This window comes from Mixophyes fleayi, chromosome 3 (genome assembly GCF_038048845.1).
Source record: "Mixophyes fleayi isolate aMixFle1 chromosome 3, aMixFle1.hap1, whole genome shotgun sequence".
Taxonomy (NCBI): Eukaryota; Metazoa; Chordata; class Amphibia; order Anura; family Limnodynastidae; genus Mixophyes; species Mixophyes fleayi.
In genome coordinates this window covers 38,671,811-38,682,945 of record NC_134404.1, presented here as the reverse complement: position 1 = coordinate 38,682,945, position 11,135 = coordinate 38,671,811, and the positions used below count along the sequence as shown (strand labels likewise).

Below are 11,135 nucleotides of genomic sequence, written 5' to 3'. Positions count from 1 at the left end.
AAAGTGACGGTGTAATTCACTCACACAGTGGTTATGTACGATCAGTGATTGGATGGAGATGGTTACTCACCCTAAGCTAGCCAATCATATACAGATCTACTGGTGACATCAGGTTAGTGCTTGTAGCGCCTAATGTGGTACAACCTACAAACACAGAACTGCACTTTTCCTAGAAACTGATAGGGAAATTTTGAAAATAATATATATTGTATACTAAGTAATACAGGGCCAGGATGTGTTCTCCTATGTGACGACAGCATCATTACACCAGGGACTGATAAACTTTTGGCCTCAGATAACACTCATAAAACTTTCCTGCTGCACAGGGTGAGTTACTCCAGGAAATAAAAGCTTTTATCTAAAGCCATCCTTAGCTCCTATTGTAGAAAAGTGTAAATTCTTTTGCCAAAGTCCTTATACCAGGGGAGGGATGTAAATTTTTGGCCATGGGGTGCAAGACTCACTACAACAGCCTATTATGAACATTTTGGGGAAAATAATGCAGGTGGCTCAGTGACCCAGTCCAAGGTAGCCCACTATGGGAAAGGCCAGGGGGGGGGGCGGAAAGACCCCCCCTGCCCCTGAATGAATCCCACAACTCAGCCCCTTCTCAGTGCTACACCCATGGGTGAAAGTCCCCAATGCCTATTTAGCTGACCATATCTCTACCCAATGATGACATCCCCATGCAGTCTCCCCCTTTCCCAGGCTAAAGTCAAGGAAGAAATCAGTATGTGTCACCCTGTCAGCTGCTGGAGGGAAGCTTGCTCATTTCCACCAGTCAGAACCCAGCTTCCCGGAGCATAAAGTCACCGCCGCCTCTGCCATTGGCTGACTATATTAAGAAGCAGCATGAGCCTTTAAATAGCCAGAGCGCAGCGGGGATAGTAGTTAAAGAGCCCGAAGAGGAGTTGGTACAAGTTGCTGTGCGCACTGAGCCACGTATTGCAGCAGCTGTGAATTCGAGACATTGTTATAGTTGCTGATCGCCCAGAAAAAAGTCGGTGCACTAAGGGCCCAGCCTGATCGCCCTGTGCGTCCAGAAAGAGTCACTGCAACCTGATCCACCTGTGTAGCCAGTAAGGAAAGGTCTTTGCGCTCACAGATCAGCAGCGCACCCATCTCCCCCAAGGCACTCCGCAGGGTGACAAGCCTACATTAAAACCATAGGCAACCTGAGAAAGCACCGGCAGCTCCAGCAAAGTGGCGATGTCTGCGATCCGCAAGAAGTTGGTGGTGGTCGGGGACGGGGCGTGCGGCAAGACCTGTCTGCTCTTCGTCTTCAGAGTGAACGTGTTCCCCGAGGTCTACATGCCCATCGTCTTCGATAGGTACTTGGAGGACATCGAGGTGGACGGCAAGCAGGTGGAGCTGGACCTGTGGGACACGATGGGTCAGGAGGACTATGACCGGCTGCGGCCCCTCTCCTACCCGGACACGGACGTCATCCTCATGTGCTTCTCGGTGGACAGCCCGGACTCGCTGGAGAACATCCCCGAGAAGTGGGAGCCCGAGGTCAAGCGCTTCTGCCCCAACGTGCCCATCATCCTGGTGGCCAACAAGAAGGATCTGCGGAACGACGAGCACATCCGCGAAGAGCTGGCCCACATGAAGCAGGAGCCGGTGCGCACCGAGGACGGCCGGGCCATGGCTGTGCGCATCTCCGCCTATGAGTACTTGGAGTGCTCGGCTAAAACCAATGACTGTGTGCGGGAGGTGTTTGAAACGGCCACTAGGGCGGCGCTGCAGAAGAGGCATGAGCCCAACGGGGAGTGTATGAGCTGCTGCAATCTGCTCTGATTGGACTTGGGACTCACTATAATGCTAACTGGACTGGCCCTGCATCCTCTCAGGAGCGGTGGTCTTGGTAACCATGAGGTGATCCTAATCTTGGGATAAGGGCTTTTAATGCACTCCACTTTGAGACTTGTCAACAGCTGTTTACTCCTAGGCAATGCTGCACCCTTACCAGGCAGTGACATTATTTCCATGTAACTATAATAGACTGGCTAATATGTGCTTTGGAGGGAGGCACTGCATGTGACCAGTCTGCCCTCTCCCACCAGTGGGCATGTAGTACACTACTTGCATTTTCCATTTGGGGCAGCATGGTGGGTTAGGGTTTAGCACTTCTTCCTCACAGCACAGAGTTCAATTTGCTCTCTGGTTTCCTCCCACACTCCAAAAACATACTAGTAGGTTAATTGGCTGCTATCAAATTGACCCTAGTCTGTGTGTGTTAGGGAATTTAGACTGTAAGCTCCAATGGGGCAGGGTCTGATGTGAGCGAGTTCTCTAGGCCTATTACCCCCAACATGCACGTGATAAAATTAATAGTATTCACACTTATTAAAAACACCTATTTCTTTCCCAAATCGTCCTGTTAAGGTACTTCTTCTTTCAATTATCAACGTCCTTCAGCTTGTCTGTGATTTATTATAAACCAATTAACTGTGAGTCCAGTAATCAAGACACACACAAGTATATCCTTTTAAGATTGTGAGCTGAGGTGATTTATTTGAATCACGTTTTTATAGAGCTTATTGCGTCACTACATTAATTATTCCTCCCGTCTTTTAAGAATATAACATACATTGCTGCTAGCTAGAGCATAACATATTCAACAACGCCCCCAGTCTTTATTTGGGTATCAGTAGCTTTCTTTCTCACATGAACAGTCCCAAGTTGAATTTCTTTATCTGTATGCTTCAGTTCCCAGCTTGCTACGTTGTAGGGGGACAACCAAATTCCATCCTTCACTGATACTAGCAAGGCCACAGCTGTAATTGTTTCTTAAAACATCAAGGGATTTGTCTGTTAAAGTTGCACAACTCAAAGTGTTTTCTTATATTATCACCACCATTCTGCCTTGTAAGCCTCCACATTATCCCCACTTTTTATAATATAAAAAATGCACTTTCCCATCACAACCCAATAGAGCAAGTCCATGTGTCAGCAGATGCTGTTGAACATTACCCTATTTTTTTTATTATTTTTTTAGGGCTATGCCATTCACTACTGACAGCAGGGTCATCTCTACCTGAGCAATAAATTCTCCTCCTGGGTGCGTCACAATCTGAGTAATGATTTTCTAAATTTACATGACATATAGCAATTAGCAAACATTATAATGGTTAATGCATAGAATAAGAGCCATTAACAAATTTTCTAATCTATACAGGTCTACTTGTTTAGTTGTCTCTGGTAAAAATATGTATGTGTGGTTTTGCCACTCTAACAGTGACACATTATATAAGCATCCCGAGAATGGACTTGACTTTCCTAATAAAGCTAAATCATGTTGATTAGTACTAATTATACACAGTTTGTGTAGCTATTTCTATAAACATTTCTTTACCTGAATTATGGAGCGTCCATATACAAGCACTAGTAGGGTGCTGTAACTAACATGGCTCATAAACTGCTGAATGCTGATTACAAACTATCCCTACATCGGTTTCAGCACACAAGGATATATCACGAGTCTGATTATTTTCTCTTTCAATATAATTAGCCTTCATAGTTGGGGTCTGTGACAGGATGGACTGCCTATGCCACCCTGTCTGTTGTTGCTGGAACCAGCTGGGTTTACTTTGCCACCGTTCCCCTTCGTTATCCCAAATGCGCCCTCTTGCCGCAGTAGGAGGGGCTTGTAATGCTTCCACCACTGAGCTCCTTTATGGCGCTCAGAACCACGTTCTATCTGGGTAACTGTCACTGCTAGTATACTCCTGTGCTGGTACACTTGGGCTGGTAACCCCGGCCGGACCTCTTACTATGGATCCGGGTTGCTGTGGATGGATCCTCCCTGGCCTATCACATTGACCAGGGCTGCATGGTTAGCAGTCAGAGCGGTGGTACTGGAAAAGTTTGGGTCCAAACCTGAGACAGCCGGAGAACGGATTAGATTTAGGGTCTAATCGGCAGGTCACAGGAATACAGCAATATTGAAGAAGTTGTCAAGCAGGTCTTTGAAGCAGAGTGATGTTTATTGCTCAAGTGTCCTGACAAGGACAGTTTCACTGATTAAAGGTATCAGTGGTCAGATCAGATGAAACATCAGAATGATACATTACATGCTCACACAGCTGACCTTTTATACAGTTCTGGCATCATCATCATTTATTTATATAGCGCCACTAATTCCGCAGCGCTGTACAGAGAACTCATTCACATCAGTCCCTGCCCCATTGGAGCTTACAGTCTAAATTCCCTAATAGACACACACTCCCACATAGACACAGACAGAGAGGGAGAGACAAGGGTCAATTTTGATAGCAGCCAATTAACCTACTAGTATGTTTTTGGCGTGTGGGAGGAAACCGGAGCACCCGGAGGAAACCCATGCAAACACAGGGAGAACATACAAACTCCACACAGATAAGGCCATGGTCGGGAATTGGACTCAGTGCTGTGAGGCAGAAGTGCTAACCACTAGGCCACTGTGCTGCCCCTGCATAACTCCTAGCAGAGGTAAGCCAGCCCCTAGCTCCAACCCGTCTAGAATCTTCCCTCAGATCTCAGGATGTGATCTAATTTTGCATCTAATAATTGAACTTCCATATCAACTTGATTTCCATCAGATCTCAGGATGTAATCTAGTTTTGCATCTAACACAATTTAACTTCCACATTCCCCCTTCAGATGTTCTGTCTTCATTGTTTAGAGTTTCTGTCTGTCTAACAGGACCTGCACTCAGGTAACAGCCCCCTTGTTGTGCATTCAAGTGTTGGTCACTCACATTGAATAGACTTAATTAACCTTAATGAGGACACATCCTCTACACTACACAACAGACTTACAAATGCTTATCAGAAATCAAACATATACCTAAACCTGGGTACACACTACACAGTTTTCATCCAATAATCGGCTAAATCAGCCGACATACGACTGCTCGTTCAAAAGTTGGGTCAGTGTGTGCAGTGACACGATGGTCGAAAGTCTGCCCAAATGAACGATTGTCGCCTCATTTGGTTGGTCGTACCGTTTAATATTTTCGTTCCAATCTCGTTTCCGTTGTGTAGTGTGTATAAACTTCCGACCGATCCACAAGAGTGAGTACGAAATTACAGTCATTGCTCACAACAACATGGCTGTAAAAAGTCGCTAAAGTATGCTAATCGTTCGGCATAAAAAGTTGGTCGAAATTTCTGTTGTGTGTACCCAGCTTTAGACACGAATGCATTTCCAAAGACAGGTACAACAAAGCTTTTCCCTGCACCAAGATATGCAAAAGACTTTCAAAACAAAGACTTCAAACAAAGACTTATTGTATCAGATATACATCAGAAATAAGGTGTTTGCTTTTGATAGGTTACAACAGGAAAACCAAATTTTCTACCCTGGTTTCAGAAATAACGATTTCCTATCTCACAATATACACAATATAAAAAATAAGTGCACGTGCAATTACATAAATAAGTGCCCTGCGCTATGTGCTTTAAATAAATGTTTACCAAAAGTTATTTAATAGTGATCCAGTCACAGGGTCCATAATTGTACTCCTTTGCTCTGGGTATACAAAGGAACTGGCAATATCAAGTACTTGCATATTGTTGTGTTTCGGGTAATATACACTTCTAAGGTTCCAAAACATATTTGATTAGAAAAATGTATTTTCATCTTATCCGTATCTGGCAACAAATTATTTGTCAAGTTAAACAAGTGTATATATATATCTCCTGACTTACTAATGTCGAAGTCAGCAAATTGGATAAAGTCATTTCAATTAAAATCGAGCAAACTTGGTTGTCTTTGTCTGAAAAGATGCGTATGGCACGCTACGGCGTGGAAGGGCGTATGCAGCCGCAACACGTGGCAGCAACTGTATTTACGCTTTTACATACATTCGCACCAACACATATATTTGTAAAATAGTACACATCAATGGTAGTTGCAACATATAGTTATTTAGATCAAAATATAGTAGTATTTATGTGTAATATTGTAAGTTATATGCACATCAGTAAAACATATGGTACAGGTTGAAGGAAACATGTCATGTGTGGTATCATACTAATCCCCTTTACATTTGCGACTGTCCAGTTCACTCTGCGAAGGGATCGCAGAGTGCATACGCAAGTTATTAATGTTAAAGAATTATGGACTATTAAGACTATGAATCTTGGCGGGAAGATCGGAGCATATCCTCTGGGGAGATGGCCCCCACCTTTGGATTCTTTAGGATGAACTAGCCAATGATCGACAACCCCCTGGACCTTCCTGAAACCTGGACCAATAGAAGCAAGCTATACCATCTGCATTGTTTTACTGTATCTCTGTGTGCATATAAGGAGCAGCTCCTCATCCAGTGGCCAGACATCTTGTCCACAGACTTCAGACCTGAATGACTGTACACTGGATCCAGCGCGCCTGCGATAAGTAACGGCTGTACTTATTAATATTTCGCTTGAATTATTCTGCTACTTTTTGCGAATAAATCTTTGTGCGTTGGAAACTCAAATCGAGATTCGACAATCGTTATTGGATAGCGACAAAACGCTCATAACAATTTGGGGGCTTGCAGCGGAGGTTTTGTTGCCGGACGATACGCAAGACCAACGGATTTCGGTTCCCAAACAAAGGGTGGAGACGCGTCATATACGGGTCAGAACGCAATGTATTCAAAACCTGAATTTTACTCTGTGTTGTGAAACCAAATGTCCGTTTTGCATAATCTGAAGGTGCGCTAACTAGAATCTAGGGACAAAAGAGAAACTGTTTCTTTTTCTGTCATATTGCGTTTTGATATATTGTATTGCATAGCGTATGTGTACTTCCTGCTTTGCGTACGCGAACTTCCGGTAGATTTGCCACGTGGTTAAACAATCGTTTTGATAGTTATACATGTATAGTATAAATCACTTGTGAAAGTTTCTGAAACGTTATTACTATTGTTGGGAATATTGTTGATTTTCTGCGCAGAAAACTAAGGTGTATGTGTTTGTTGATTGTATGATTTTGAAGTGAAAGTAGATTTACTGTTGAAAAGACAGGGATATCGGTTGCCGCCTGATGAGGCGGGCTGGACAACCGAGGTTAAGTATACAAGGCAGGTATACTGGCAGCAAAAGCTCTGTTTGAAAAGAGAACAGTTAAAAAGGCTTTTGGGACTTTCTCCCCAAGGGTAATCGCAAAGTTTAGCGATAGTATCGCTAAGCGGTGCGATCGGACCGCATTGTTTATTGTGCAAACCATGCTTGTGACTTGGGTTGAACGGTCGGAGGAATTACGCTGGTACTAACGGGTAAATACCAGTTCAGTAATACTCAACAGATTTTGTGGAGAGCCAGGATATCAAGGAGCTGATATTCCTGTTGTCCATAGTGATATTTCTGTGTTAGGAGGTGTGTGGGCGTAGCCTGTGAAACCGTCCACGGATAAAAATCTCTAGTAGGTTCTGTTTGAAAGGAAAACAGGTAAAAAGTCTTTTTACGTAGCATTGAGAAATAGGTTGTTTTCACAATGGGTGCGAAGCAAACGCTAGAGATGGTTGATGTTGTGTTGCCTAAGGAAGGACCGCTGGGGTCAGCTAGGTACCTTATGTTTAAGAAATATGATGCATACGCTACGGCGTATTGCGACACCTGGGTCAAAATGACCAAGGATTGTGTTAGGCCTTTCCCAACAATAGGAAGCTTTAATTCAGAGGTACTAAATAATGTAAAAGATAAAGTGTGGTTGATTAAGTCAACAAAAGTGAGAAATAAACATAATGATTGTTTAAAATTGTGGCAACACGTGGCAGAGCAGCGAGCGCACAACGGTAGTAGCCGTTGAGAAGCGTGGAGAACTCAGCGCAAGCGCGCCCCCGCCACACTATGTGGCAGGAGGAGTAAGTACAGCCGTTATAAAAAAAATGAAAAAAAAGAAATTGCTAAGTTATATCCTGTTTTAAGTCAGTTTAAAGCAAGTGTATCAGAAGAAGAAGACGAACCCACTTTAATTTTAGCCATTGCTCATGCTGTTAATATGCTAAAAGTTCAGCGTAAGTATGGGAAAGGAGCAATGGCTGAGATAGGTGAGAGTAGTGTGACCACTAGGAGGGATAACATTCAAAATACTGAAACAACAAATCCTGTAGTTACTTCTGAAGACAGTGAATTAGTGGGTATGTATCCAGTCCGCACAATATCATTTCCCAATGGGTAGGCGGATAAGGATGGTGTAGTTCCTTTAAAAAATGTTACAATGCATTGTCCTTGGACTAGATCAGAATTACGTTCCATTATTACCGATTTCCCAGATCCTAGAAAAGAGTTGGCTAAGTGTCAGAAATTTGTTAAAGACTTAGGAAATGCACACGAACCAACCAATAAGGATTGGCGTGTAATGTTAAGGGCGTGTCTTCCTCCCAATACTGACATACAAAAATGCATTAAAGATTGTTTGTTGGATGAAGAGGACACCTTGACGGATGAGATTAACCAAGAGAATATAGGACAAATTGTCAAACATTTAGCCATCTATTTTCCAGTAGTGGTAAATTGGAGTAAAATTTTCACCATTAAGCAAAAAGATAGTGAAACGGCAGCGGACTATTTCTCTAGGGCTCTGGCATCGATGATACACTTTACCGGAATAACTGACATAAGAGAGGATCCACATCACAGAGAAGTAGCTGTAGGGGTGTTAATAGATGGTCTTAGGGAAAATTTAAAGACCAGAATATAAATCTCATTACCTAATTGGAGAGGTATCACAGTAGATTCTCTTAGGGAGTCTGCTGTGGAGCATGACAAAAATATATTTAGAAAGAAAAAAGAAAGGTGATAGGTTGATGACGGTGAGTATTCAGGCTTTAGAGGGAATACGCACACAACCACAAACATACCAAGCATACAACACAAGCACAAAAGTAATGGTATGTTTTCGCTGTCACAAAGAGGGACACATAAGTAGATTCTGTCCAGAAGCAAGGAGAGAAGCACCAAGGGGGGAAACATATAGGTACCCTTCAAGGAGAAACACACATAGGCAAAAAAACACATAGCTACCTGCGCATGTTATAGCAGCAAATATTGCGCGGGAAAATGATAGTCAGCGCTAGGGGTCAGGTCATACCTGTAGTCTACAGCCAGTAAGGTTAACTGAGAGTCAGAGAGAAGAACCAACAATGATAGTTGACATAGCTGGTAGGAAGCAAACTTTTCTTGTAGATACAGGGGCGGCCAGATCTGTGATAACCTCTCCTCCTAATCTACAGGTGACCAGTAAAACTATTCCAGCTATGGGGGGTAACGGGAAGAGTGTTACATTATCCTCTAACTAAACCTGCTAAAGTTACTATCGGGCCCCTGCACACTAAGCATTCATTTCTCTTAGCTGCAGCAGCTCCTACTAACTTGCTAGGGAGAGACTTGTTATGTAAAATGGGATGTGTCATATACTGTACTCCAGAGGGTGTGTTCTTAGATATACCAGAGAAGGTCGCGCATGAGGTACAGGATATATTGGACACCCCTCAAAGGTTAATGTTACACTCTCCTGTTATAGAACAAAGTCCATCTCAAGTAAAGGGGATGTTGCTGGAAATACCAGGTTCACTATGGACCAGAGATGGACAGGACACTGGACTGATGGCAAACGTAGCCCCTGTCATGGTAAATCTAAAAAGTTGTAGAATAGCTCCAAAAATCCCACAGTATACATTAATACCGGAGGTGGAACTAGAGGTATATCCTGTTATTGAGAGGCTGTTACAACAAGCGATTTTAATTCGTACATCCAGCACAGCAAATAGTCCCATTTTCCCTATGAAGAAGAGTGGGGGGAGGGGCTATAGATTAGTCCAGGATTTAAGGGGAATTAATAAAGTTGTTGAGAGCCAATTCCCCGTAGTGCCGAATCCAGCTGTCATCCTCATGCAGATTTCACCGTCTGCCAGTCATTTCACTGTCATTGATCTATGTTCTGCTTTCTTCTCAGTCCCTCTTCACCCTGACTGCCAATACCTTTTTGCATTCTCCTACCGGAGAGTGCAATACACATGGACCAGACTGCCCCAGGGGTTCATTGACAGCCCCAGTATTTGCTCCCAAGCCTTACATGACTGTTTGCAATCCTTTCAACCCTGCAATGGGTCTGTTCTAATTCAATATGTGGACGATTTGTTGCTGTGCTCCGATTCTTTTATGTCATGTTTGCATGATACTAAATTGTTGTTGCTCCATCTCTCACAAACAGGGCACAAGGTGGCAAAGGATAAATTACAGCCATGTCAGACTAAGGTCAAATACTTAGGACACTGCCTCACCAAGGGGCTTAGACACCTGACAGCCGACAGGATTGAGGCTATACAACACATGACTCTGCCGCAGAGCCAGAAGCAGATTCGTACCTTCCTGGGGATGTGTGGATACTGTAGATCCTGGATCCCAGGTTTTTCAATTCTGGCATTACCATTGCAGGAGCTAGTCTCTTCCTCAAAACCAGAACGTGTCGTACACACAGAAGAGTCAGAGCAAGCGTTCTTTAATCTTAAAGATAGTCTGACTAGAGCACCTGCACTGAAAATACCTGATTATGAAAAGCCTTTTGAGCTATACTGTACAGAAGCTGATGCTTGTGCAGCAGGTGTCCTCACACAGAAACATGGTGATGCTAGCAGACCGGTAGCATACTACAGTGCACAATTGGACACTGTGGCAAGATCACTCCCAAAATGTCTCAGAAGTGTAGCAGCAACAGCTCTTCTGGTAAGTAAGAGCGAGGATGTAGTATTAGGACATAATTCAACTGTCTATACACCCAATGCTGTATCAGCTCTGTTAAATTCAGCTCAAACCAGACATGTTTCTTCAGCTAGATTCACAAAGTGGGAACTAGCTCTGATAGCACCCTCAAACATCACCATCAAATGATGTAGCACCTTAAATCCAGCTACATACCTTCCATATGTGTCTCTAGAGACACAAATGGTGGGAGGTGAGGAGACACAGGGTAATGATGAGTTTGGCAAGAGTACTGATACGCATGACTGTATGGAATACCAGTCACGAGTTGAATTTCTTTATCTATGCTTCAGTTCCCAGCTTACGATGTTGTGGGGGGACAACCAAATTTCATTACACTGATACTAGCAAGGCCACAGCTGTAATTGTTTCTTAGAACATCAACTGATTTGTCTGTTA

The 11,135-nt window shown here is 43.5% G+C and overlaps 1 protein-coding gene across 1 annotated transcript; it reads left to right on the top strand.

Moving 5' to 3' along the window:
- Nucleotides 1–885: 885 nt before the first annotated feature.
- Nucleotides 886–3,320, top strand: LOC142143503 (rho-related GTP-binding protein RhoB-like). The gene has a single exon (XM_075201381.1). It carries the CDS (start codon nucleotides 1,210–1,212, stop codon nucleotides 1,798–1,800), a length of 591 nt encoding a protein of 196 aa, XP_075057482.1. The 5' UTR covers nucleotides 886–1,209; the 3' UTR covers nucleotides 1,801–3,320.
- The last annotated feature ends 7,815 nt before the right edge of the window (nucleotides 3,321–11,135 follow it).

Excerpts from the sequence above, each read along its gene's own strand:
- LOC142143503 (XM_075201381.1), top strand. The coding sequence starts at position 1,210 with ATGTCTGCGATCCGCAAGAAGTTGGTGGTGGTCGGGGACGGGGCGTGC.